The following is a 27,699-nucleotide window of genomic DNA, read 5'->3' as shown; positions in this document are numbered from 1 at the left end:
CCCGGACACTGGTTGGTTTAATTTGGACCTTTTTTTTTTATTATTACAAAGAAAAACTAAAAAAACCCCAAAAAGAACAGATTGAACTTTCATGATTAAAGTGTTTTAAGAGTTACGTGTCAGATTTGGTCATTAAAAGTGGAAGTGCCCCGGCCCTCCTCGCTGCACCGGGTTTATTAGTGTTATGTAAAAGACGTGAATAAATATCTCCATGGCGACGCGGGGTCAGGTGAGAAACAAGGACCCAAATGTCGGCGTCCGTCACAAGAAATCCTGTACAACACAAAGAGACGACGCTTTTTCCGAAGAACGCCGGGCTGAAAACGACCCCTCCCCCCCGCCGCAGGTGCACTTCCTGGTTCCGTTGTGTTTCTGACCAATCAGAGGCTGCAGGGGAAAGTCCGGGATGCACCGCACCGTCTCCATCTGAGATGGCTAGGCTTGCTGATTTTCACGGTTTCTTTTTTTTGAACAAAAGTTTAGTATTTTTATTACCACCACTAGTTTATGGGAGTTTCCGGTTGAAAAGAGCAATTCGACGTCAAACTTGTGTTTTTCCAAATCAGGACTGAGCAGCTGTTTGAAGCTCCGCCCCTTTAATGAACAAAACCAATCTGATTTTTGGAATAATGACGGGACGCTCGACGAATCGTCCCGGACCGACCAACTTGCAGCTGCGGAAGAACCCGAAAGCCCAGAAAGTGCTTAAAAAAAAACCAAAAGAAAACATCAACTTTTCTCTCCGGGAGGAGATACGGGTCATGCAAATAAAAGCGGCGGTTTGTTCTGTCGGCCATCTTGGCCAAAAAAAACAAAATAAACACCTTTTTAAGTAACGGGGAATTGATGGATATCGGCCTGGCGGGGGCGCGGTGGACTCAACACTCGGGAGCCCTGATCGCATCCATTCTTATATTCTTTTTTTTTTGTGTGTTTGTTTTTTAACTTTTTTTTTCTATTTTTTTTTTTTAGTGTCGTCACGTTTTGGCAAATGGTCGTCGTAGAAATAAAAATAACAAACATGGACATTTAAAAACAGACAGTCAAAGTTCAGTTCACATCCAAGGTTCCAATACAGATATTATGTCTTTACCCACCAGAAGGTCGTGTTACCACTAGCTAGAGAAGAAATAAAACTGTAAAATAACAAAACCAAAGCTAAGAAAATAATACAAAGGGAACATCACCATGTGATACCAGCGTGTGTATGTGTGAGTGTGTAAGGTGTGTGTGTGTGTGTGTGTGTGTGTGTGTGTCAGCGCTGTAGTCTTCCCCCGCCCTGCCTTTCAGCAAATAAAACGAAAAAACCCCCTTAAAGTTAAAATAGAAAAAAATTAAAAATAAAACCCACATCACGCCACGGCGTCCCCACAGAAGCATCCAGAACCCTCACGACAACTCTCACTCAACTATATATATACTTTATATTTATACTTTTTCCTCTTTTGTTTCTTTTTTGTAATAACCAGCCAAACCTAATGGTTCGCCGCGCGTTGCCATGGTAACGGTCCCACGGGCAACATGGCGGGGAAATGAGTACGAGGTTGTTTTATTTCGTGTTTTTTTTTTTCTAAAGAAAGACACTGATCCCCAACTTTGTCCAGCTAGTGTGTGTGTCGCATGTCGTAGTGTTGCTACGTGTCAGTGTGCGTGTGTGTGCGTGTGTGTGTGTGTCAGTTTACGTCAGAACGTTGAGGCTCGGTTGGCGTAGGTTTTAGTGTTTAGTTTGTAGTGAGCGCGTGCCGTCAGCTGGTCGCCGCCGCTCATGCTCACGCGCTGGCGCTGATGCTCTGTTTGTAGACGGCGTGGTAGGCGTTCCTCAGCAGGACGTAGGGGAAGCAGGACTCCAGAAGGTCCATGGTCAGGAAGGGAGACTCCTGCACGATCTGAAGAAGAAGACGGAGAAGAAGAGGTCAGCTCGCTGCTTCCACGCCACTCCAGGACGTCTCCGAGCGCGGCAGCCGCCCTCACCATGTCCAGCAGCAGGTACACCGACTCACGGTTGCGAGTCGTCATCTTGTCCGTCTCCTGGCCGATCTTCAGCAGGCTGGAGGAGGCCAGCTACACACACACACACACACGCACACACACACACACACACGGTGTTAAAAGTGACAAGCCTCCTGCTGGTGAGGACGATCTGGGAACTTCAACTTCCTTTCTATTTTCCAAATAGAGCGGCTGACGCCTTAGCAGGGACGGGAAAGAGCGAGAAGGTCCTCCTTACAGCCAGGAACTCCTTGAGCCGGTCCTCGATGCTCCCCTTGTGGATGGTGAAGAGCGCCGCTGCGATCTGGTTGATGGCCTTGGCCAGGCAGTGGATGTTATTGCAGTGTCCTGTGGGGGGGCAGCAGAGGCGGGGTGAGGGTTTCACAACATCTGGGGGCTCCAAGACCTTCTGGAAACCTCCGATTAACATCACGGTCATCGATTCCATGTCGAAACCCAAAGGACTGACTTGCGGGAAATGAGGGAATTTGAGTTTGACTTCTAGATGATAATCTTCTACAAAAGGACGGAGAATCACGCGATCTGACGTTTCATCGACACACCGTTTTTCACCCACTTCCCGGACACACACACACACACACACAAACACAGGTGCACACACACACACACACACACACACGCTAGGTAATAATCCTTTTTCTTTCTTTTTTTAAATCCCCAAATGTCATCCAATTAGTTTCTAAATTGACAGGCTGAGCGTGAAGGACGTAGTGCAGGTGTTTGAACCATCGGTGGGGTTTGACGTCTCCACGGCAACCGAGACGGGACCCCGTCGCAGAAGCAAGAAGCGCTCTGTTTCCAAGCGGCGTGATTTAGCGGCTCGTACCTTCGATGGCGGGGCTGTACTGGGACATCACGTTGCTGGCCAGCGTCGGCAGGGAAACGGCCACGAACACCATCAGCAGGCAGGCGATCTTGTACTCTTCTTCTGGACTGATGTTCTCTGTCCACACACACCGACATCAGACAGGACGCAGGAGGCTGCAGGACAGGAGTGTGTGTGTGTGTGTGTCTTACCGCTTTTCTGTGAGGACAGCGCCACCACCAGCGCCGGGTCGATCTCGCAGGGCAGCCCGGCGGCGGAGGAAAGCTCGTAGACGTTCATCGCCACCTGGTGATGAAGACAGAAACATCAGCTTTGTTTGAGTGCAGCGAGCCATGTGTGTGTGTGTGTGTGTGTGTGTGTGTGTGAACACGCCGCCGCCGCTCGCCACCTTCATGTCCGTCTCCCGGGGGATGTGGTCCTTGAAGTCCTCCACCGAGCTGACCAGGAAGGGGATGTGGCAGGACAACACCTGAGGACACGCCGGACGGAGAGCTCAGTATTTTCTCCAGGTAACAAATTCAAACAAAGCTTTCAAATATACATTCCAGTCATTTGTAAGTCGCTTTTATCCAAAGCGACTTACAAGACGTGCAATTCAGTCACTCAAGATCCAAAGTACCAGAAGTCAGAAGTGACCACTCAACCAAATAGCCACCTCAGAACACATACATACATACATTTTTTGCAGGTCTAAGTGTGATTAATAGAGTAGTGCTTGTTTTCAGCCAGACATCTGTATCTGTGTGTGTGAGTGTGTGTGTGTCTTACATCTCTCAGTGCCTCCTGGGCCAGCGAGCGGAAGGACAGGATGACTCCGATGATGGTCATCCTCTTCAGGACGCTGTCCACTGCTGCAAGGAGGTCACAGAAGGTGAGCCGTCTCCATGGAGACGAGTCAGCGAGACGACGAGGGAAATGCAAACTTGGCGGGAGAGGATTTGCCGTCCAGATAGAAAAAGGAACGTGCTATCGACGGAGCGCTAACACCGCTAACATACGCGCTTCGTCATACGGAAGGTCGAGGAGCGACAGGACCACGGAGACTGAGCACGAGGTCTTCTTGTACCTGCTGCGTCCAGACATGATGGACACGGTGCTCCATCCCGACCTCATGGGGTCAAACTCTGTTGTAACCCGAAGCTAAAACCCAGCGTTCAAGCGAGGCTTGGAACAAGCTGAGAATACATATGTCTGCACGTCAGCGCCCTCTAGTGGTGAGCAGGTGAATTGCAGGAATGGTTTAATTCATCCCGGGTTAGTAAATAACTCTTTTGGCGTTCGCCACTGGAATCAACTTACAGAGCATGAGTAAAGTGTGTGTATGTGTGTGTGTGTGTGTGTGTGTGATTACAGGTGAGTTTCTTGAAGAGCGCTGCCATGTGATCCGGTTTGTCGAAGCTGGTTCTCATCTGGGTCAACACATCCATGTTCTCCACCACCAGTTTCTACACACACAAACCATTTTTTTATCATGTAAATGTATGAATGAATGATTGTAGTTTGTTTTCCAAATCCAACATGGTGCCGTAGCGCGGCGGCTCACCTTCAGCTCAGCCACCTGCGAGGAGATGTGCCACATCAGACTCTCGCTGAGGAACTTCATCCCGTACGGACCCAGCAGCTCCGACAGCGAACGCATTTCTGGGACACAAAGGCACGGGGAGTGTGAAGGCATCGCCGTGATACCGGCCAGTCAGTGTGTGTGTGTGTGTGTGTGTGTGTGTGTGTGTGTACCGGAGATGTCAGAGTATTCCTCAGCATTGAAGGTGAGCTCGTTCTCCGTGGGAAGGTTGACGAAGGCCTTCATGGCAGGGAAATAGGCGATGTGTCCGTTGCTGACCTGGCGGAGCAGGGTCTCAAGGTACCTGCAAGGACACCGGTGTGAAGAGCAGTTTTCCACCTGGCATCGCCTCAGCCAATCATCTGCCAACCTCCAACCCTCTTCTCTCACACCGACCAACTTCCTGTCCCCTTTCCCTGCACCCATAAACCTCCTCCCCGGTGTTCCTCTCCTCCAGGGGTCGGCAACCCACGGCTCCTCCTCCATCTTTACACCGCGGCTCCGAGTGGCTTGGGGAAATACATTATAAATATTTAATTGAAGTGAATTTCATTTGTGTTGATTCCTTTTTTTTAACTTTTAGTTCTAAGTTGGGAGATTGTTGTGATCTTGAAATATTAAATAGAATTATATTTCATATTTTTCGCCGCTCAAAATAACGTCGCACTCGCAGAAGACGGTAAAGTCGCGATTTGCAGATGCTGTGCGCAGGAGCAGAAGTCCCATAAACCAGGTAATATAAATATTTATCAAGATATTTTGCAAATATTTATTTCTTATTGTTTACTGACAGTGATTTTTTTCTCGATTTATTTTTAAAATTCAGGTCAAGGCTCCGCGACACGCTCTGAAAGCTCAAAATGAGTTCATTACATAAATAAAATTTCTAATTTTTCTCTTTGGGTGTTACGGGTTGCCGACCCCTGGGATAGACCTTCTTCCAACCTTCTACCCAGATCTTCACGATCCCTTCCCTGTCCACATCCAACCATCTCAGTCTGACTTCATCGCCAAAACATCTCACGTGTGATTCCTCCACCTCATTATCAGAAAAATATGCCTACTGGAGATTAAACATCTGCAGCAATGGCATTCAATCAGAGAGGAAGCCACTTCCTGGCTCTGTGTGTGTGTGTGTGTGTGTGTGTGTGTGTGTGTACCTACCAGTTGGTGTAGAGGCTGGTGATGGTGGGCTCGCCGTGGCTGTCCAGGTGCTGCGTCTGTTGCAGCAGCACGTTGTTGAAGACCCGGGTGATGTCGATGGTGACGTAGTTCTCGATGGACTGCAGGACCGTCATGTAGGCGCGCACGCTGGTCAGCAGCTCGCTGGGCTTGGCGATCTCCTGGGTGACCTGGTTGTACATGGTCATCCCTACGATGGACCTGCGGACAGGTTCCACAGCGCGGTGCCCTTCATTAGCAGCTATGCTACTTCTGCTAACTCATTCATAGCCTGTTAACACATCCGTAGCCAGTAAACCCAAACGCAGGCTGCTAGCCCCCTCGTAGCCTGCTAGCCCCCTCGTAGCCTGCTAGCCCATCCGTCGCCTGCTAGCTCACCCGTCGCCTGCTAGCTCACCCGTCGCCTGCTAGCTCACCCGTCGCCTGCTAGCTCACCCGTCGCCTGCTAGCTCACTCACAACCTGCCAGCAAATGTGTTTTATGCTAGTATGATCTAATGGAGCAACTAAGGAGCAGGAGCTCCAGTGCTGTAAAGTGTGTGTGTGTGTGTGCTTACTTGGTAAAGCGGATCTCCAGGTGCGAGGTGAGGTACTCCCTGGGCGTGAACGTGTGCTCCCACACTGCCAGGTTGGGAACGTAGTTGATGGAGAAGCACAGCTCAGACAGGGCCGTGTGGAGCTTGTCCAGGCTGGAGAAGCAGAAGATACAGTCATCCATTCCAGCCTTAACCTTGGCTGGTCAGCCGTCAATCACAGGGTCATCCAACCATGGACCCTCTCATTCACAACTACCAACAATTTAAGAGTGTGTGTGTGTGTTTGGTGGCTTACTTGGTGACGAGCAGGCGGTTCTTCCTCATGCTCTCCACGCCGGGCTTCTCCCTCTCCGGCTCCCCCTTCTTCCCCGTGGCCTTCTTGCTCTTCTTGTTGACGGCCTGGCTGATGGTCTTGGCACAGTGTTTGGGGAGCAGCTGAGGAAGAAGAAGAGAAGGAAGGACAGAAAGATGGAGGGGAGAGGAAGTAAGAACGTGCTACCTCGTGCTAGTTTCTAAAGTTGTGTACAATTTATGGTGATCATCACACACATGCAACTTTTAGCAGTCATTGACCTCTGTTAGCAAAAAGTACCTTTTTGCTAACTTTCAAAGATGTTTACGGCTTATGGCAACTGGAATTACAAAACAACTTTTAGCTGTTAACCTGTGTTAACAAAAAGTAGCTTTAGCAAGCTTCCAAAAATGTTTACTTATGGCACACACACATACACACACACACACACGTGTACGCAAAACCGCTTTTAGCTGTCGCTCATATTTGTTATCGAAATGTAGCTTTTTGCTGACTTTAAAAGAGGATTACATTTTATGGCAATAATAACTGATAAATACCACGCACACACACATATATGCACGCAGAGCAACTCTTAGTTGTGTGTGTGTGTGGCTCCTCCCACCTGGTCGCTGAGCGTGCACTGCTCGGTGCAGATGTCCGTGATCAGATTCCTGGCCTGCTTGGCCATCTCGTCCAGAAACATGTTGCACAACGACAGGCTGCGGTCCCCTATGTGGTGACGCTGGAGGACGAGACACACTCAGCAACTGTGTGTGAGAGAGTGTGTGTGTGTGTGTGTGTGTGTGCAGGTGCTCACCTCCTCAGGACAGAGCTCATGTGTGCAGGACATGAAGTGTGTGCAGAGCAGTGGGAAGCAGATGGAGTGTCGACTCTGGGAGGGGAGCTCCAAACACTGCTGGAACATCTTCTCGAACGCACGGCTGTAGAAGCTGCACACACACACACACACACACACACACACACACACGATTCCTGAAAATGATCTGAACGGAATCTTTTGCAAATCAATCCGTTCCAGCTACGACGCTCCGTTGCCCCTCACCAGAAGATGGACAGGTCGGATGTCTCCACCAGCATCTCCACCAGCGAGTCCACCATCTTGGTGTGGAAGATGATGGTGTTCATCATCTTGCCGAGCTCCTTGTGGTCGGCGATGCCCAGGCTGGCCTTGGACACGCTGGTGTAGGCCTGCGCACAGAGACGCCCGTCACACCCCACACACCCTCGGAGGAGAACCTCCAAAACAAAAGCCCTCTTTGAGGAGGAGTCGGAGGGAGGGAGTGGTTTGAACTCCTGGCCCTCTGATTGGGCCGCCGGAGAAGGGGGCGGGGCTTAGAGAGCTGCATTTTATTTTGAAAGTGAAGCACAAAAACCAGGGAGGTGATTCCAGAACTTTGAGCTCTCTGGGTTGGGACGTCACATCCCAGAACATTGGTAGTCATGCCTCATTTCACATTGAATGTGTGTGTGTGTGTGTGTGTGTGTGTGTGTGTGTGCTGACCTGCAGTCTGAACCAGTCCAGCCTCATGCCCCTGAAGTCAAACACCTCTCCGTCCTCCACTGGAAAACACACACGCAGTCTTAACCTGCTGCCTGCTGATTGGCCGGGCGTGAACGAGCGGCGGCGGCGGCGGCGCTCACCTTGTTTGACGCTGAGGGAGGTCATGGTGTTGACGAACGAAGACATGATGATGGACTCGTCCTCCGGGCACACAGAGAGGTTCTGCACACACACACAAGAGAAGAAGCTGATGTAGATGTTCAACCCGGAGAAGACCTCATAACCATGTGTGTGTGTGTGTGTGTGTGTGTGTGTGTAGAGAGAACGTCCCACCTGCACCAGCTCATTCAGCACCACGGCGTCGAAGCCCGACAGATACTGCACGTAGTATCGCTGCATGACGGGGCCGTATTTGCGGACGTGGGCGCGAAGCTCCTCCATGTAGAAGATCAGCTCGGCGATGTGTCTGCGGAGACGTGGGGGCCGGTCAGAGCGCACACACACACACACACACACACGGTCGTGCAGGGTGTGTGAGCTTGTACTTGTCGATGAAGTCGTCGGTGCTCTTCTTCTGGATGTTGTCTGCGTGGCGGAGCAGCCAGATGATCTCGTCGCGGGCGAAGGAAAGAGCCATGAAGACGAACAAGGCCTGGGGGGGCGAGAGGAACGGAAAACACCTGGATTGGACTCGGAAGGTTCTGGAGATGAAGACCTCGACTCCCGGCGGTGGACCCTCGCTGCTTCACGACAATTTACACAATTGTACTGTAATTTATCACACACACACACACACACACACCACCTTTTTTCCATTTTATTCTTGATGTTTATAACGTTGACGCTGCGACCCCCATGGACCCCCGACTGCCTCTCGGGAACAGATCGAGTTTTTGTTTTTTTCTTTAGCGTTTTAATTTTTGTTTTGTTTTTTTGCAGCGTTTGAATTTTAGATCATGATGAAATAGCCATATTCGAGCCAAAGAAGAAAAAAAAAAAAATTGTAAAATGAAACTTAAATTCCTTTTATGACGATGCCTCCTGAACGCCCAGCTTCTACACAAAACTCTGCTTCGGACCCAAAGCGTAGCAGCAAGATGCTGACTATCGCTGAAAAGATAAAACTTAGATATGATAAAGAAGTTTTGCTGAAGTGGGCCGAACAGATCTACAGTTACACGAAGAAGACGAAGCTAACGTTCGGAAGACAGCGACCTCAAGCTTCAGTAAAACAGCAAAACGGGTTGCACAGCAAATTCGTCACCATTCAAGTATTTTAAAGGCGAGCACCCTTTAAATTTATTCATTAAAAATACAAAATTTGATTTCTTTCCATAGATCATTTCTTATTACAATAAATATGATTTTAAATTGACTAATTTACCGTACCGAACCCCGTCTTACAGGCTGTCCGGTCCCTGTATGATCGGTGTTTGGTCGGCGTTGCCGGTTGTAAGTCGGACCCGTTTCAGGCCAGAGTTGGACTCCACACTGATTCTGCTCATAACTTTTATGGACAGAATTTCCAGGGGTTTGCAGACCATGAGGTTCTGTTAGCTTCACTGGGCCATGACCTCCGGCTCTCATGGGTCCGCAGCCGGAAGAGGTCCGGCCCCAGGTATCTCGGGGGCGCGGCGTTTATCGTGCGTTACAAAGATCCAAAAGTGTTTAGCGTGCCGTAGAAGAGTGTGTGAAGGGTAGTTGATAACGGTTAGCGGTCTCACCTTGGGGCCGAGGAGCCCCGGCTGGTCGGCCAGGACGGTGGCCAGCTCCTTCAAAGCAGAGCGCAGGAACTTACGCCTCTCGCGGTGCATGGAACCTCTGCAGAAACACACACACACACACACACACACGCCGTGTCAAAACAAACCCGCCGCCTGATTAAACGGGATTCTGACATTTTCAGGGCGTTCTCCCGCCAAAGTGGGTAAACGATGGCGACGGCGGGGAGAAGGGCGATGAAGATGAAAGACGGCGGGGAGGATAAAAGTGGAAAAAGAGGAAGAAGAAGAAGAAGAAGAAGAAGAAGACGTCTGCCTGGGTGGCGGAGTTGAAATGAAGGTGAAGATGACAAGGGTGGTGATAAAGAGCTTACGCGTGAGACAGGGCCTGCTCCTTGCACTCTCTGATGTCATTGATGCGTTTGCTGTACCTGCAAAACACACACACACACACCTCAATGTGAGCATAAAACTCCAGAGAACCATAGCAGGTAGAAGCGGGAAGTCGTGTTCTAAGAATAAGCAGTGAATGACCCATATTTGATCATTGCAAGAAGCTAAATGGGCCTGCAGTGGCCACAGTATCCTGATGGACCGTCTCCATCTGACACTTTCATCCGTGCAGAAGTTTTATTGACACCGACTTTATGATCAAGTCACTTTTATTACCCGCCTGTTATTTGTAACTATCCCCAGCACAAGGCATTTTTTATTTTCTGTTTATATGTTTGCATTCTATTGTATAAATCGAACGGTCTTTGTATTCATAGGCCTTTTACCCCTCAGGGGTAAATAAAGTATATTCTGATAGCCTGTATTTGCATGTTCTCTGTCTTCTTGCAGACGTTTCCACCCTGTAATGCTGCAGTCGCGATTGATTTTTCCCAATCGCGGGATCGATAAAGCCTCGCGCCGTGATGCCGATCGGCGAGGCGCTGATCGATAACCGCTCGGCGGTCTCGTACCCCCGGATGTTGACGAACAGGTCCTCGGCGGCCTTGTGGATGTGGAAGACCTCGTCCCTGAACAGGCACAGGCAGGTGGAGCTCTGCAGCGCCAGTTTCCATAGCGACAGCGCCACGGCGTCGCTGTTGAGCACGGCGTGGCAAAGGATGAAGCCGACTGCAGGGAGGAGGAGAGAATATAATCTGATCTGTGCCTGGATTATCTGGACAGAAGAGAGGAGCTCAAAATAACATCTGGTCTCAATTCAATAATACACAAAAATGTAAACAATATAGTCTATCAAATAAAATGGAGGATGGGGAAAGAATGAAATCGCATGATTATTGATTATTTAGAAAAATTATGAAAAAAAATTACGTGACAATCCTTTGTGTTTGGATCATAAAATAAAATGATTAAAAAAAAAAAAAGTAATGAAATAATAGTAGTGATTGGCGATAGTGACTCACACACGATCCACTTCTCCATGGCGTCCAGGGACAGATATTCACACGGCATCTAAGAGGAGGAAACACCAGCTCAACCACGATCTCATGCTGGACCCTCACTCTGTCACACACACACACACACACACACACACACACACACACACACACACACACACACACACACACACACACACACACACACACACACACACACACACACACACACACACACACACACACACACACACACACACACACACACACACACACACACACACACACACACACACACACACACACACACACACACACACACACACACACACACACACACTGCCTTTTACCCACCGTGTCTGACTGCGCCGGGTTCAACATGGTGGACGGGGCGGAGATCAGCGACAGCAGCTGGGCGTTCCTCCACTGGTCGGCCGACAAGTTCCTGCGGGGGTAAACCATGTGCAGGCTGACCAGGGCGTCCGACAGCGACTGCAGGAGAGAGAGAGGAGGTCACCTCAAACATCTGACCTGCACCAGCCTGAGGCAGAACCCCAAATCCCCCTGATGGGCTCCAAACCCCAAGGAGGCGCACCTTTCCATGGGGAACGAACTCCTCCATCATCTTCTTCAGAGGGTTTTCATAATCCACGATCATCTGGCCCAGCCTAGGGTACTCCCGGTCACTGACGCACACACACACACACATGCTGTTACCATGGATACCAGTGCTATCATGTACCAACTTAATGAAAACTAGAGGCTTCCAATATGTGTGTGTGTGTGTGTGTGTGTGTGTGTGTGTGTCAGTCACCTGGCCCCGTGTGTCATCTCGTGGGCGTAGTTGTAGAGGCCGATGATGGCCTTCCTCTCCTCGATGCGGGACAGGATGATCATCAGCGTGGTGTAGGTCACCACCAGGTCCAGGTAGTTCTTGGTCAGGTCAAAGTTCACCGTCTGACGGGAAGCAGAGACGTTCTCTCAGGGGTTACACGTGCAGGTTCTCCGCCTGGTTCCTCAAACGGAGTCATTTATTTGACAGAGAACTTCACATTGAGGCAAAAAAAAGGTGTTTTCTTTCTGCTCCACGGAGGAACCTCAAATGTGAGGTGGACCAAGAACGTCCAGGAGCGTCGACGGACCTTCGCGACACCGTCGGATGTGGACGGTCGGGGGAGAAAAGACGGGAGGTGCGGGACTCACGATGTCAAAGAAGACCTGGCAGGCGTCGATGGTGTTGAGCAGCTCGCACACGTGGTCCTGCGGATGGAGAACATGCAGACGTAAGATAAACCTCAACGTGCACGTGCACGCGCACGACCCGGCCGGCCCTCCTGACCTTAAATTCCATGACGTCCACGAAGGTGAAGTAGTATAGGGCCAGGTTCTTCAGGATCTCCGACTTCTCCTTCTGCAGCTGAGCCAGCTGTTGCTGCACGGGACGGGGAAAGGAGAGGGTTGAGAAGGACGCAACAACGCCATGTCGATAACCAATCAAATATCACGCGCAAACGCTTGGAGTGTGTGCGTGTGTGTGTGTGTGTGTTGTTAATCTCTTTTGACGGATTTGTGAACGTAAACCCCGGTCATCTGAGCTTTCACCAGGACACTCCCGTCGCCTCGGGCTGAGACCTTCTCCTTTCCCTTGAACGCCTTCCCATCGATTTCTTTATCGCGACAAAACAGAATCGGCCACCGGCGTGCATGTTTACAAAAACACCCAGCCGTCGCTGAGGTGGGGGAGGGAAAAAAAAAAAAAAAAAAAGGCTCGGCGATCAAGCTGCTGCGCGGAGATCTGAGGCCGAAGCCGGAGCTGAGATGAGACAGCTGAATGGGCGAGCGGACGAGTTTCTAGGCGTCTTGATATCTGCAGACGCTGAGCTGTGGAGGCACATTTCTTCCCTTTTCATGAAAAAACCAAACAAAAAGTGGGAAATTAAATGCAGCTTTAAAAGCTTGTCAAATGAGTCTTTGACAAGCGGATGTGTGTGTGTGTGTGTGTGTGTCGGCGTACGGACGACACCAGCCGTTTATTGTTGGCGTGACGGATGCTGTCGATTCATGTTCTCTGTAAATAAGAACATGTGGCAATTTTCAAAACTCGGCCGCAAAATCTTAAGAGAACAGGGAAAGAGGCTTTAAGCCGTTTTTTTTTAATCAAATTTAAAAGAGCAATCAACTGCCTCAGCCTTTTTTTTTTTTTTAAATAAATCAAACGACCGAAAATGGCAGTACATTGCAAGGGGTGGCAGCTCCGGGACGTGGCGATGCGTTCAAAGACCCTGCAGCGCTCGCTGAGAGCCGGGAGAGTCATGTTTTCTGTCTGCCAGGCGTCTCCGTGACGTCCGCAGCAACGTGGCTTCACTTTGATCAGAACTCCGGGGCTTTCAAGATTTCCTTCGGGGATAAATTAAGTTGTTCTTATTCTTCCGGGTGAGCTAACATGCTGAATGCTAGCGCGGCAGAGCTAGCAGCTGTTCTGTCAGCAGTCAGGTGTGGGACTATGCGAAGCTAGAACGTGAAGGCCGTTTCAAGCGGAACAGGATTTCTAAATGGGTGAGAAACACCTGTGGATCTTCGTATTTAATGTTTAAACTCCTCAGCTAGGCGAGCAGCTAGCGGCGAGCCCGTTCTGCAGCCACACAGTCACTCATTGGACGACAAAGTAAATAATGCGGAGCGGAGCAAAGCAAATACATTCTGGGACAGCGTCGCCAAAATAAAAACAAAAAAACACAATCATGGAAGCGAAACTCAAATTGGAACTGAGACAAAAACTTACCAAAAAGCATAAGTCCGGAATAAGCCAGGATTAGCATGCAAAACAAACAAACACAAAAACAAAGCAGAAAAAACAAAGTAAGAGACAATTTCTGCACAGTTATACTCAATAAAGCTGTTAGCTAATCACGCACACACACACACACACACACACACTAAGTCACAAGCTAAAAGCTAACATTTAAAAGCCGAAAGAAATATTTGATAAGCAGTGATTCACTTTAGTTCATCACACACACACACACACACACAAATCACACAAATTCAACTAACGTGTTTTGTTTGCTAACACATTAGCGCTCCAGGGAGTTGTTATTCCCACATGTGCCACTAGGGGTCACTGCTGAGCACAAATGTCCTGGAAGATGCTCCGAATTTGAAATTCTAAAGAAACACTAAGGTTTCAGAAGTCAGTCATCGAAATGCTTGGATTTTTTTTTTTAGAAATATAGATAAAACACGCAAATTCTGGGGTTGTTAGAATGTAATCAATCAAAGGCATCAGCGTTTACCTTCCTCCTGCCTGCGTCTCAAATGTGTCGGCGCACTTACGTTGTTGTTCCTCGTCTCCACGGCGGGGAACTTCCTGACGATGAACTTGACCGCGGACTCCAGGTTCTTGTCCACCAGGTAGGAAGGCTTGGCCTTGGGGTCTCCACATGCCTGGGGGCGGGGAGAGGAGGTGAGAAGCTCGGACGGGACGTTCGCGCGACCAAGGTCCGCCATGACGGACGAAGCTCTGAGCGTTTCCGTCCGATCACGTTAATGAATCAGTGTGTGCGCTGGCGGTGGAGGGGAGGGGGAGGCAGGCATGTTAGATGTGAACGATTAGTGCTGGCAGCGTGGACCGGTTCACCCCGGCCCATGGAGGGCGGGGTGACCGCAAGAATATTCGACACATGAAAACAAAGAGACACAAACCGGATGCAGAGACCTGTGCGGGTTCGAGGCATGTGCGGGCCGGATGATTCCACCGAGGAGAACGGCGGCTACCAAAAGCGGCCGGGGGTTCCGTCGACCCAATTTAGTCGAAAAACGGGGACTCCGGACGCTTTTTGGACCGACCAGGTTGTCGAGAGGGGAGGCGCTTCCTGCCAAAACTGCACAAACGTGGACTTTCAGGTTTCTGCGGATGCGTGGAAAGCAGGTGCCGAGTCCCGGTCGCCCTCGCCTGACCTCCGGGAGAACATCGGGCACCGGCGGCGTCTTATCGACCGGTACCATTTTTAACAACAGCTCTCGTCGTTGCTGTCTGAAGCAGCCGGGATCAATAGGAACTTAATGTGGGTAAAAAAAAAATAAAAACTTAACTTGCAGTACTTTGTACTTTCCCATGTTACAGAGAATATGCTGCTCTGTAAGGTGAGTTCTCCTGATGACTCCTGGGACTCTGGGCTTCAGGGAGGGGAAACCAATAGATGTTTGGTAGTTTTGACAGGAAGTCAGAGTTGTATTTGCCGTCCGTCGCTGGGCGGAGGTTGTTGTGACCTATCGCGGGCGTCCAGACGCATCGACCGCATCCGGGTGACACAAATTATCTACACCCCCCCCCCCCCCACCCTCCACAGGATAAGCCGAGAATCACGGAGTCCCGTTCGATCTGCCCCTCTGAGCCCCGACAGGTTGGATCGGCCGGTGACGAGCCGTCGTGAGGTTGATGAAGGGCCGGTGATGAAGAGGCAGTGATGGAAGGCTTGAGTGATGGAGTGATGCCTCGCTGTGGCAGGCTTGGCCGTTATCCATCCGGGAATTCATGACGGAAAAACGGTGACGAACCGGACTTTCATCCAAACGTCTCTTCTCGTTTCCCCTGTAATTTTCCCGTGATGGCGAATCAAACTCAGATCTTAGACATGACTGGACTCTAATCTTTTCAGAAACTCTGCTCGCAATTTTTAAGAGGATTTCTGGCAAACATTTGGGAATGGCCTGGCTAGCTTAACGGGCCTTCTGAGTGTAGCCTCCTCTCAAGGGGGATGACTCCGAGAAGGGGTAGAATTAGACACGACTTGGTAGGAAGGAAGATAATCTGCCTTGAAACCAGCCCACCCTGCAGTGACTTCCCTCCTCCCGCTGGGTTCACCTGCGTGTCTCAAGTGTATCAACCTGACTACCAGGGAAGCCCAGATGCTAGTGCATTGTGGGCCGTGTAGTCCTTCACGGAGTCCACTTGAACTCAATCTGCTCCACGTAAATGGAGGAAACGACCCCGGGAGGGATCAGAGCCTGAGAACGGACACATTTGGAGGGTTCAGTTTCATGGGCTTCTGGAGTTGTCTTGAGAAAAGTGCAAGAAAGAAAAATAAACTACACAAATATTGCCAAAATAAAAGTGTTTACAGCACAACACAACTCCACAGACACGATGCTTCTGACATGGACTCGACAACAGGGACCAGAGGTGACGCCGTGACCACACACACACCGAGGATTTCAGTCTGCATGGCACTGGGATGGCTGCAGCCAGTGCAAAGTGAAACCACACAAACAGCCAACACATGCTAGGTCACACACGCACACACACACACGTACAGGACATAACCAGCATCCCAGGCCTTCAGAGGGGGAGGAGCCTAATGTGTGTGTGTGTGTGGGGGGGGGTTCTCCCGGACATTAGGGGGCGCTGTAGTACAAGACGAGGGTTGTGACCGGTGCCATGAAAAGGTTTCGATGTCCAGGTTTTGGTATTTGATCAATTTTTAACATTTTACTCGCTGCCTTGAACGGACACTGCAGCAGGAGGGGTTTAAACTCCTGGTCACTGGATCAAACTACGTCACAGCTGATCTGAAACTGCAGGTGAGAAGCTGATCTGAGGGAACCAAAAAGAAACAAAAAGAAAAAAAAGCAACAACAAGACACCCCGGAGGGGCCTGGATGTTTATTTAAATTCAGGTCCGACTAAAAGAGGGGGGTCGCGATGGCAGAGATCTCAGCTGCACACAAACCATTTGCAATCTACGAGTACTTGAGGTCACTCCAGCAAAGGAGAGGGACGATGTCATTGGAGTTCACCCAGGAGGACTTGGAACTTGGGATATGGAGGTCCTACAGAGGCCAGGGTGGCTGAGGACATAATATGGGTGGGGTTTTTTTTTTTTTTTGGAGTCTCAAAAGGAAGAGTTTTAAAGGACTTTGCTAGGAGAATGAAGGCAACTGCAATGCTGAACCCTTTTTTTTTTCATGTTTGTCATCTTTGGAAAGAGGTGGCATCTGGTTGGCAGTGTTTCTGGGATGGTGATACCAAGTGGTGTAGAAAAGTTTAAGGGCTAGAAAATTGAGTGCAGTGAAAAAACAAGACCGGTGGCGAGGGAGGAGGGACGTCTTCCAGGGAAACGTGATTTATGTTTGGTTGTTGTGTTTGGATATAGACCAGGGCACCGTCAGCGTCGACGTGACGTTAAAGCCTGAGTGTCTGTCGGAAGAAGTTCGATCGAACCAAGACGGGCTCCGATGCAGACCTTGTCGGACACCAGAAATCATTGCGGATCCTTTGGGCCTACGACTCCGCTCAACTACGTGCCGTTACTTCAGGGGGAAAAAGGAAATAATTATCCATGAAGACAGAAGTTCTTTTGAAAAGGCAGAGTCCACGGAAAAGGTTCGCACGGAACTCGCCGCCATTAGGTTTCTGGTAATATTGACGACGGCGAGCGTGGGTCGGGCAGGAGAAAGGGTAGCCTGCCTCCCCGACGCAAAGGTTTGCTTCGGGCTCGCTACGATGCTAATCGCTGCCTGCGGTTGCTACGGCGACTGCGGGTGGAAACGGCAAAAACGAGCATGCGGACCTCGTGCGGATCTGCGCTGTAAACACACCTACTACTGCAGGGTCTCAACAACACCAAACACTCAGGGGTGGGAAGGGGGATTGGACAGAGATAAACACACAACACTGACAGTTCATTCCACAGACTGGACTTTTGAGTCACAGCTTAATTCCTTGAGCCCGCTTCCCTCACACCTGACCAGACTTCCAAAATGAGTTTCTTCCCACCGCCGGCCAATGAAATTCTGTTTAGGTGTGTCAGAAGTGGACCGATTCAGACAAAACGACAGCCAAGGAATCGAGATGTGACTGCCCAAATCCATGCAGCTGCAGAAGCACAAGCCTTGTGATTTTGCAAACTCCTCTAGGGACAACACAATCACGTCTGCCTACGCTTTGCCTCGGACGCTACGACATAGTTACCCTTGGACTCGTGGCAGGAAACTGCGGATTAAAATAAAGATAAATAAATAAAATCACTACGCTGATGACATTATGCAGGGAGGTCAACTCCAAACGAATCGCATGTTTTAGCCCAAACGAACGACAGAAGACGACCCCGTGGTTTCCCCGGAGGACCTCAACACCCAGGACAGTCAGTTTTCGCTAACGGCCGCTAACGTCGTTGGCTCGGAAGTACGATCGCTTGATGTATCTTTGTTTCTCGGAAAATGTCCTCAGCAAAGATGCGCTAACGGTCACTTTCCTTCATGGCGGCACACTGTAGAATTGCGCGAGGTCATTCGAAAAGGACATACGTTGCGATGTCGTTGAAATTCAGTTAACTTCAGATTGCTTGCTGGACAATCGTGGAGCTGTGTTTCTACACCAAGAATTTACTTCCTCGTGTAAGGTTTTTGGACACTTTTCTTCTGTGCTATGCTGGAAATGTGGCGCCAAACTTGTACCCTTCAGCTTTCCCTTCAGGTGCAGACCAGTGAGCCTGAAGGTACGTGTCTGCTGTACCTGGGTAGTTCCACGTACTTTCAGTAAAGTATAGCACGGTACAATAAACCGGCTTGTGGTCGCTCCCTGGTTGACTGTCCGACACAAGGTGACAGATTCACTTAAACCGAGACTTGATGAGCTTTAAGCCAAACTGAAGCTCTGTCCTGTTGAGTTCTGGAGGGGTCATAACTAGAAACAACTTGATGCTGCAATCAAACTCTCCTTATTTTGTAAATAGAGCCTCCCCCCCCCAAGCCACAGTAACTGACGCAGCCCTATTTCTGGGCGTGATGCTCGAGAGCCTCCCACATGCACTTTAACGCAACAGCCAGACTCGGGTCGGTTCTCCGAGCGGCATCACGGGGTGACGGACAACATGACTGACAGGGAGATAAGGCAGATTACATCACAGCAAACATTCAATGCAAACACCTCGGCTTTGGAAAATGGATTGGCAGTGACGTTCAAAACACCAGTCGTCATTAATGGGCTAAAACATGCAAAAACCCTCCGCTTTGATACTCTTATTTTAACTTTGGCAACACCATCACAGCATGTTTACGGTCGACGAAGACCTTATCATTGTATTTTTGTTGAAAAGAACAGGAAGTGGCGTGCTAACGGTTTAGCACCACAGAGGAAACTCATTTTGTTTTTGTTGTTTTTGGTTTAAAAAAATCAATCATCTGTGATTCCCATGGAATGATATCGGCCGTTAGTGCTGGCGGTGGCTGGTGCGATAAGCTGGCTGGCTGGGTGGGTTCGGGTGGGGGCGGACGGAGGGATGGATGGATGGATGGATGGAGGGAGGGAGGAGAAAGCGTGGTGAATGAGGGGACGGGGAATGGAGAATAAGCTGAGAGTCAGTTGTGTGTTTTTTCAGGGAAGGGGTGAGGGGAGCTGTTGCCTGGATACCAGAACAGACCTTAAGTCTCGCCTCCGCCATGGTTTTTCTACACTCCAGGCAGTAATTAGTGTCTGGGCTTCTCAAAGGGTCGGCGCGCCGGCCGCCATACGGCCGGGGACCCGCACGTCCACGCCGCCGAGCCCGGATAACCCGCGTATGAAAACTAATTACGGCCGCTCGTCGCCGGATCGTGAAAATTGAACGGCGATCTTACGGGGGTTCCTTCAGAACCGCCTTCCGCCGAGCGAGACCAAGTTTTCCTCATTTGAGCTGATTAACTTTTTTTTTTCTTTTTTTTTTTCCCCCCTCGTCCGTCACTCTTCGCCGCGTGAAATCTCATTTCCACACCGAGGAATTAACCGCTGCGAGAGAAATAAGTTTGGAGAAGAATGGACGGTCTCACATGATTAATAATAATAAATGGAGCTGGCAGATAGCAGCTGACCGCCCGTTGGAAGGACACTAATTAGCCCCGTCCTTTTCGGTGGGAAAACTTGGAAACTATTTTATAAAGTGTGAATCGGCGTCGCGAATGAACAGCCGCTAACGCCCGAATCCAAGAGGTTTGCCGATCAACTGCCAACGTGCTCAATTAAAGCTAGTTCTCTCCATTTCTAATAAATAGCGCCGTGTGCTGAAAAATATCGTTTAAAAGACATTTTCAGGATGCCGATATTGAATTAGAAGGGGTCGAAATAAGGTAAGGTGGATAGTCCGGGGTCCGGAAGCTAATTTTCACGGGACACTTTGGAGCTACTTCAAGGAGAGCATTGGTTTCAGCTCCATCTAGAGCCAAACTGGGCACCGCCGGTGGTCAGATCTGCTGGGACCAGGGAGGGATTACCTTCCTGGTGTTGAGGTTTATTTCATCAACGTCCTGTCCTGCAGAGCTGCCCCATCAAGCCCGTTTGAAAGAGAAAAGTGCACCAGGGCGGGGCGACAAGCCGGCACCGATGGGGCGGTTTGATCTTCAACTGCAACGCATGCTGCCTATTTTTGTTTATTTATTTTATTCTTATCATCGCTATGTTGTCGTTTAGTTTTACTCTATTTTCACTCTGCCTTTTTTTTTGTTTTGTTTTTTCCATTCTTACCCTTGATGTTGTTGCTGTTGTTCTTCTCCCTGCTGTCTATTTATTTGTGTTTTTTTTTTCTTCTTTTGCTATTGACAATTATAACTGTTGAGTTGCTGTGACAAAAGAGTTTCCCCTGTGGGGATCAATAAAGTTTATCTGTTCTTATGTTTTAGGGACGCCAGAGAGTCAAGGTTTGATGAAACGGAGACTTTCACCTGATGTTTATTTTCACATAAACTGGAAAGCTAGTCAGACACAGATTCCAAAGTCTCTGATATCCATCACTTATTTTAATTGAGAGTCTTCTACATCCAGAGACTCCAGCAGACGGCTGATTTTGGAAGATGGAATTGTTCTACAACTCAACATTTAAATCTGCGTTAAAAAAAAAAAAAGTATATTGGTTTTAACTATGTGAGCGAGCGTCACACACACGCACTCCTGTGTAAATGTACCGGTAATAATTCCGGCGGGGTAGTGATGTTGGCGGAGCGGTCGGTGTGTCGCGGTCCGGTGGAAGACGGACGACGGTTGGGACGGATGGGATTTGAATTATACAGTTTTTGTAGCTCGTTTAAGCAACTCCGGGAGTCATGATACGGAGGTCGGACTGGTCATTGGTCCCTTCAATCACAACATTTGTTTCACGATGAATTATTTCATCGCTTTTGTTCTGCTTTTTAGATTGCTAGCTCTTGTTTTGCTAAACTAGAATGGCAATTGCTGAATAAATATCAGATTATTGGATGACGGCCAGTTTAAATCACGTTCTGTGTCGCAATTCTTTTTCATTCATATGGTTTACTCTATCTTTTTTTTTTTTTTTATTTTCAAAACCGGGATTCGGCGGTGAATTTTTACCGCGGCTAAAATGGCTCTGGATGAGTTGGTAAGATTGACGGGGTGATGGAGCCCAGCCTTCATCTACGCAGTACAGATTCAAACATGGAGGACGTGAGGCACAACGGACAGGACCAACAGATCAGTACAGGTAGCCAGGAGAGGGGAGGAGGAGGAGGAGGAGGAGGAGGAAGGGTGAAGGAGGGAGGGGGATTCATCAGTGGAAGGTGATAAACTTTGCAAACCTTCCAAACTTGTCCTTGCTGCATAGGAGAGGGGGGAAGCATTGGAACGGAGAGAAGAAGAGAAGAAATCAAAACAAAGAGCCCACCCAGACAAACTGCTGGATACACACTATCTCACACATGCACATCTCACACACACCTGAAGTCTATATATATATATATAGATATATGAGTGTGTGTGTGTGTGTGTGTGTGTGTATGTACGGCGGGGGGATAGCCCCGTCTGCAACACCACACACAGTAACAACACACGCTGCGACAACGTGTGATTCCCGTTAGCACTTGTGTAGCAGATGCTGTTTGAGAGTAACACCAGTTGTGTGTGTGTGTGTGTGTGTGTGTGTGTGTGTGTGTGTATATATGATGCACCTACGCGTGCACGACTGAACAACACGTCAACACGACTGACACTGGGCCCGTGAACGCGGATCGAGCGTGAAAACAAAGTTCGACCGTCGCAGATTCTCCCTGGGTGGAATATTTGGCCAGCTCTGTGGCTGTTGCCTAGTAACCGGCGAACGAGCGAGCGAACGCTCTCTCGCCGCCGTCCTCGGAGCAGCAGCAGCGGAGTGGCGGTGACGCGCTGATGTCTATCAGTCCCTCATCCTATGGACGCTTCGCGTGGCGGTGCGGCTGTTTCGATCACCTCCCGCCGAGTCCCCCGGCGTTCCCGTCAGAACAGGGCTTTTCTCCAGCGCATCACGGAGGAGCCCAACACGCAAGGAGACCCTGGGCCGGGTCAAGGTACATCTCACCGCACGGAACGATAAAAGCAACGTCTCGTTCCCACGCGGTTTTATGGATCAGTTCAACGTCCAGATGAGACCTTTGGATCTCTGCTGGAGCCCTGAGGTTCTGACCACAACGTTCACTTTCTTTCTAGCTAACCTGTGTTGCCGCGGCGCCTTCTTCCTGCTGCTCCTGTTGGGATGGGTTTGGACGACAACAAGCATTTGATTGACAGGCGCAATCTCCGCGATCCGACATTTCATTTTTATCTAATAAACAACATTCTCGGTCCTGATTCGTCTCGCCCTGCTAACACCATGTGATTTATTGGGAGGGCGTCGGGCAGCACCGCCGTCTACGAGCATGACGAGATTTCACGACGCAAACACCTTATCCAATGAAATGATAGCGTAGCGTGTTAGCTAACTCATCTTTGGACAATCAGACGGCTGAAAACGTGCACCAACTGAGTAGGAACTACCCGCTCCAGAAATCAGACGGATGAGAGCCGGGTAAAAGACGATACCTGGTCATTGTGGAGCTGTGGAACGAGGCCCGGGACGTCAACGGTTCAAATCCGGAATTTAAAAAGGGCCGAGCGGTGGATTTTCGCCGCTAACACCAGCAGGATTACGATTCCGGCAGTGTCGTTCATCTGAATCTCACTTCACCCGTTCCCTGATATCTTTAGCTGAGCTAGTCTAGTAGATGGGGAAAAATTAGGCTAAAACATGCTAACCAGCTCAGTTTGAAGATGTGAGCTGCTGGGAGAAGGAGGCACATACCAACTCAATATGATCATTGATAATAAAACAACTTGTTTCAAAGTTTGGTAAGAAATAGTGACTGAACTCCTTAATTAGACGTTTTGTCCCGTTCAGTTGATAATAATTCACGGTAAACTGCCGACACCTCAGGGCCACCCTAGATTTTGTCAGGTGGTGGAGCCAACATAAACCACATCATCTAAGTAAAAAAAATAAGTAAAGACAGCGGGGGAGGCAATACCTTCATTGGCTGACCTGAGAATGCAGCAAAGACAGACGGCCGGGTCACCAAACAACACTTAAAAACTAATTCCGGGGACACGATCCAACTCTGAGTCGCTGGCAAATTATTATTGCGGTCAGGTTCTATAATCCACTCAGACCCTGGCAGCAGAGTTTATTTACTGGGTTTCCTTCACGGCGGACACGAGCTGCCATTAAACACGACCCGCGGTAACAAAGTGCGGAGGCCCGTCGGAGAGCCGCCGACTTCGCCACCGAATAGACTCGTTTGTTTTGTGGGATTGATCGTCATGGGTTTCTTTCGGGTGCGGCCATGTTGGAGCCGAGGTAAGATCCGGGCCGGTCGATCGACGACGCCCCGACCGACCGGATCCACATCCACGCTCTATCCATGTTTGTTATATTCCTAGTATTACAGAAACTAAACAAGTGCTGTGTTTATCCAATCAGAAATTGCGATATAAAGTTAAACAAATTTAGTTTCATTGTAAATAAATGTATACATTTGAGTTTCCCCACGTCGTCATCTGACAGCCCCAAAGATAGTCAACCCACTATCACGGAAAATCTCCACGCAACAGCCTGGAATTAAAGGATATAATTATTGTTACATTACATTACATTTGGCAGACGCTTTTATCCAAAGCGACTTACAATAGAGGACATCGGGACTGCAAATAACACTTGCAAATACAAGATGCACTGCTGTTCCATATATTCTAATCCTTCTTCAAAACACGATTATTAAAAATACTCTGCGATCGGTTCCTTTGTTGACAAATAATTGATCAAGCAGTATTTGTCTTTGACCTAAATCCCTTGTTCACAAGTCATAGCACTAAGTCCTCCCTGCTTAAGCCTCGTATGAAAGTCTTTTTTGCTCTGTTTTGAGCGCTGAGAGCTAACGGGGTACGACGACGGCGCTCAACCGACGTTTTCTTTATTCATTTCCTTCCCCCCCAGGATCAATTCAAAGTTTTCTGATTGCGATTCAACTGTGAGGAATTGCGCCATGGACATGACGTGATGTTAACTACCTCTAAGGGAGGTTACGGCAGGGGCGGAGGAGGTTAAGGGAAATAAATGTCCTGTTAGCATTATGGTAAAAGGTACGCTGGCTCAACAAACAAAAACTTCGACGCCCGCAAGCCAAGGCCGATGACCTGAGCCATTGGGAAAACGTTCGGGGTGTGTTTAACGGTTCGACCGCCACCCGTCGACCGTGCGTCATGAGAGAAGGTGCTGAGAGATGGGAGAACGTTTGCCCTGATGAACTTGCTCGCGATAGTTAGCGTGGAGCGTCTCCCAAAGATGGAAACCAAACCACCAAACCAAGATGGAAACTCGCACTCTGAGGGGGCGGCTCCATCGGCGACATGTTGGGGGACAACGGAGCAAAAACTTCAAATTATTTGCTCAAGAGTTTTATATCTTAACGTTTCAGAACATTTGGACAAAGTTAGCGGTTGCTGAAAAACGTCTCCAATTCGACGCTGGCAGCAGCGCAGTTACCACGCTGAGTTTCGCCGTGGTTTTTCTGGTTTCTACTTTGGGAGCCGCTGGAAAGTTTCCCAAAAATATCAAGGTAAAAAAGGAAAAGGCATTTCTGAGTGGGCGTGTGGAGGAGCTCCGAGGCGAAGAGAAAGAGAGGACAGTTTAAGAAAGAAGAAGGGGAGGGGGGAAAAAAAAGCACGACATGAAGATGAGGGGACAGACAAAAAGTAAAAAGCAGGGAGTAGAGGAAGGGCGTGTTAGAAAAGATATCAGCAGTAGCATCTATCTCTCTGATTGTATCGGAAAGGTCCCGCTGCCTTCGAAATGACTTGACGAGAGAAAACACAGAGTGCCGACTGAAGTACAAATATCTGAAATCACGAGGGTTTCTCTTCTCTAACCACCAGCTGTCCGACATGATGCTGAGGGCGCCATCGTTCAGAGGAAGGCCGTTGAGGAGGGAACAGTAGGGGTTTGAAGCCGGATGACTTCTGCTCCCCAACTTTGGCCGGATGAGACTGACCTCTGTCTCTCCCTGCCCCGTTCTTTTGTAAATGTATCGTGAACAGAGCCACTAGTCTTTATTTTCCTCCCCACAATGCACCGCTGCAGCTCGTACCATCACGACACGGTGACACAACGGTCATGGTTAATGTTGAGCTCTTCTGCAATCGGCCGAAAAGCGCCACCGCCTGGATGGACCTGGAAAACCCACTCGCTAGGATAACAACAAAGATGAACGACAAGAAAGAATCTAAATATATTTCGTTATTTCGTTTGGAATAAAACGAAGATGCATCTACTAGGTGGTTTCCGGGGAATCTGGATTCTATAATCCGGCCTTCTACTTCAAGCACATTTTGAATCCAGACGATAACTGGAAGGTTTTCTTGTCTACCAGAACGAAACGCCGGCTCCCATCGGCCGGGACCCGCGCAAAGCCATTTATTCAGTGATGAAGCTGTGAATTTAACAGGCAGATGCTCTTGGACTGATGCTAAGCTAGTTTTCTGCTTTCTTTCATTCTGCTTTATTTCAAATCCGACCACAAGTCAAACCCCGCTGGTGATCTCAACCAACCTGACCACAACCACAACCAGAGGAAACTGCACGCTCTGTACCTGACAGGAAGGACACAATAACAACCCACAAATTTCAATAAAACACCGGCGTCGGAGCAAGAAACACCTCCAGAATCCATGTGAGATACATTTAACACACGCTTTCCCTGTCCTGATGGAGAAGATGTTCTCCAGAGGAAACTTCCAACTTACCTGTGAATTACCTATCGGGTCAAACATCTGGAAAACAATAATTCCCAAACTCTGACTCTGCTGATGAGAAATTAAAACTATTCCCCTGTTTTATCTACAAGCTATCTGTGTCTGTTGTTGTTGTTGTGGAAATGCTGTATTGGAAAAGCTAAATGTTTTGGAGTCGATAGCTTATTTATTTTTTTCTATTGATGAAACAGTAGTGTTTCATTATTAATGATAACATTAACATCAGCTGTTTTTTCCGCAGTTTCCCGTCACGTGTATGTAGTGGAGCTAATAGTAGTTTACCTGATGATATTTTTAGTATTTAAATCAGAATAAAAAGGGGATGCTAGTCGCGGCTAGTCGTTAGCCCCCATCTGCTGTGGCAGTGTTTTGGAGCAGAGACGACGCCCGGCTGGTTAGCTTAGCGGTGGCTAGCTTAGCAAACAGCCGCCGCCATTAACTACCAACCGACGTTAGCTAGCTCCGAACCCGAGTGCAGGCCCGAAGAGTTGCCGATATTCCCCGTCAAATAAACCGCAATATGGCTTTTTGTTACGAAAACAGGCGTTTTAAACTCCCCTTCGAATAAACGTACCGCCCCGTTATCGGATTTAAATCCGCCATAAATCCCGTTTCCACCGGTGGGGGTGGGGTGGGGTGGAACACCCAACTTTACCGCAAGCTAACGCTACTGCCGCTAGCTAGCGATGCCGCCTGCCTGCCTCCCGATGCTTTACCAGGGGATGGTGGTTACACGGGTGTGTTTTCTCGCATTTGAACGTGTTTAAAAAGACGAATAATATGGATGTACAAACACGAAGGGTGGGGTGGATCTGCCTGAATCTGCCGGGGGGAAACAGACACTGCTAGCTAATCGAGCATTCATACATCGGCTGTCAGTGATGGTGAGTGCAGATATGCATGTGTGTGTGTGTGTGTGTGTATATGTGTGTGTGTGCGAACCTTTTTAATATTGTAAACACGGGTCAGCATCCCAATCCCTCTGTCGTTGAGGATGGTTAGCTTCTCCGCCAGCTTCTGCTGGCTGGGCTGGATCGCTCCCCGGGACATCTTCTCGCTGTTCGGCTACCGATCCCCCCTCCTCCGCCGCCGCCTCCGCCGCCGCCGCCTCCTCCTCGAACCAGGTCGAGAAAATTCAAAAAAAGGAAAAGCAGAGAGACAGAAAGGGAGAGAGAAAAGGGAGGGAGAGGAATCTCCGCAAAGACGCGAAAAGAAGCAGGGATTCGTGGGGGGAATAATCAGATTTGGCCCATGTTCGATGACCGCGGCGGCTTCCTGTACTCCACCCACCGAGTCCCCCGCCTGCTGGGCTGCTGCGCCGCGGAGCCGTCCTGCTTTTCACCGAGGGCTGAACCGCGATGCCTTCACGGAACCTCGGACAAACACGCCCGCCGGAGAGCACGGGAGGCCGGGGAACACGTTGGAAACCACTGCGTGGAGAAAATATTCACGATAAACATCTTTTTATGGTAAAATACGCGACAAACAACCTGAGATTCTTTAAGAAAAATAAGTGCCATGTCAACAACGCTATGCTTTACTTGTGTCTTCTCAGTTCTCCGTGCATTTTGCAGAACCTT

General features: G+C 49.2%; 1 protein-coding gene and 1 long non-coding RNA gene across 7 annotated transcripts; both read right to left on the bottom strand.

Annotated features, from left to right (window-relative positions):
* Nucleotides 1-1,443: 1,443 nt before the first annotated feature.
* On the bottom strand, nt 1,444-27,462 carry nckap1 (NCK-associated protein 1). 6 transcript variants are annotated; one of them, XM_086175463.1, is made up of 33 exons: nt 27,062-27,209; nt 21,604-21,621; nt 18,011-18,031; nt 14,374-14,484; nt 12,380-12,472; nt 12,244-12,300; nt 11,855-11,997; nt 11,636-11,726; nt 11,395-11,532; nt 11,068-11,116; nt 10,618-10,774; nt 10,027-10,083; nt 9,656-9,752; nt 8,477-8,583; nt 8,265-8,397; nt 8,072-8,153; nt 7,932-7,990; nt 7,473-7,618; nt 7,227-7,359; nt 7,032-7,151; nt 6,410-6,549; nt 6,136-6,267; nt 5,562-5,780; nt 4,571-4,701; nt 4,380-4,477; nt 4,188-4,281; nt 3,605-3,687; nt 3,225-3,305; nt 3,028-3,121; nt 2,837-2,953; nt 2,228-2,337; nt 1,972-2,061; nt 1,444-1,886 (listed from the first exon to the last, which is right to left on the bottom strand). In XM_086175463.1, exons 1-33 carry the CDS (start codon nt 27,167-27,169, stop codon nt 1,770-1,772), a joined length of 3,426 nt encoding a protein of 1,141 aa, XP_086031589.1. In that variant the 5' UTR covers nt 27,170-27,209; the 3' UTR covers nt 1,444-1,769. The 6 variants fall into 6 exon arrangements, with proteins under 6 accessions (XP_086031589.1, XP_086031599.1, XP_086031617.1 ...); XM_086175473.1 differs by having other exon boundaries at nt 12,380-12,466; XM_086175491.1 differs by lacking the exon at nt 18,011-18,031 and having other exon boundaries at nt 12,380-12,466; nt 27,062-27,460.
* Nucleotides 12,787-13,911, bottom strand: LOC147236895 (uncharacterized). Its single transcript, XR_015108918.1, has 2 exons — nt 13,823-13,911; nt 12,787-12,942 (listed from the first exon to the last, which is right to left on the bottom strand). It is a non-coding gene; the product is annotated as an uncharacterized LOC147236895 (long non-coding RNA).
* Nucleotides 27,463-27,699: the final 237 nt, after the last annotated feature.

This window comes from Fistularia commersonii, chromosome 2, assembly GCF_037954325.1.
Source record: "Fistularia commersonii isolate RoL2024-O1a breed Wild chromosome 2, RoL_Fcom_v1.0, whole genome shotgun sequence".
In the NCBI taxonomy this organism is placed as follows: domain Eukaryota; kingdom Metazoa; phylum Chordata; class Actinopteri; order Syngnathiformes; family Fistulariidae; genus Fistularia; species Fistularia commersonii.
This window is presented reverse-complemented; position numbering and strand designations above follow the sequence as displayed.

Bases quoted from the DNA above. Each gene is read 5' to 3' on its own strand.
- nckap1 (XM_086175463.1), bottom strand. From the start codon at position 27,169: ATGTCCCGGGGAGCGATCCAGCCCAGCCAGCAGAAGCTGGCGGAGAAG. The intron at 11,533-11,635 runs GTGCGCCTCCTT...TCTCTCCTGCAG, and splicing joins AGTTCGTTCCCCATGGAAAG to TCGCTGTCGGACGCCCTGGT. The intron at 10,084-10,617 runs GTACGAGACCGC...TGTGTTTTGCAG, and splicing joins CTGTTCGTCAACATCCGGGG to GTACAGCAAACGCATCAATG.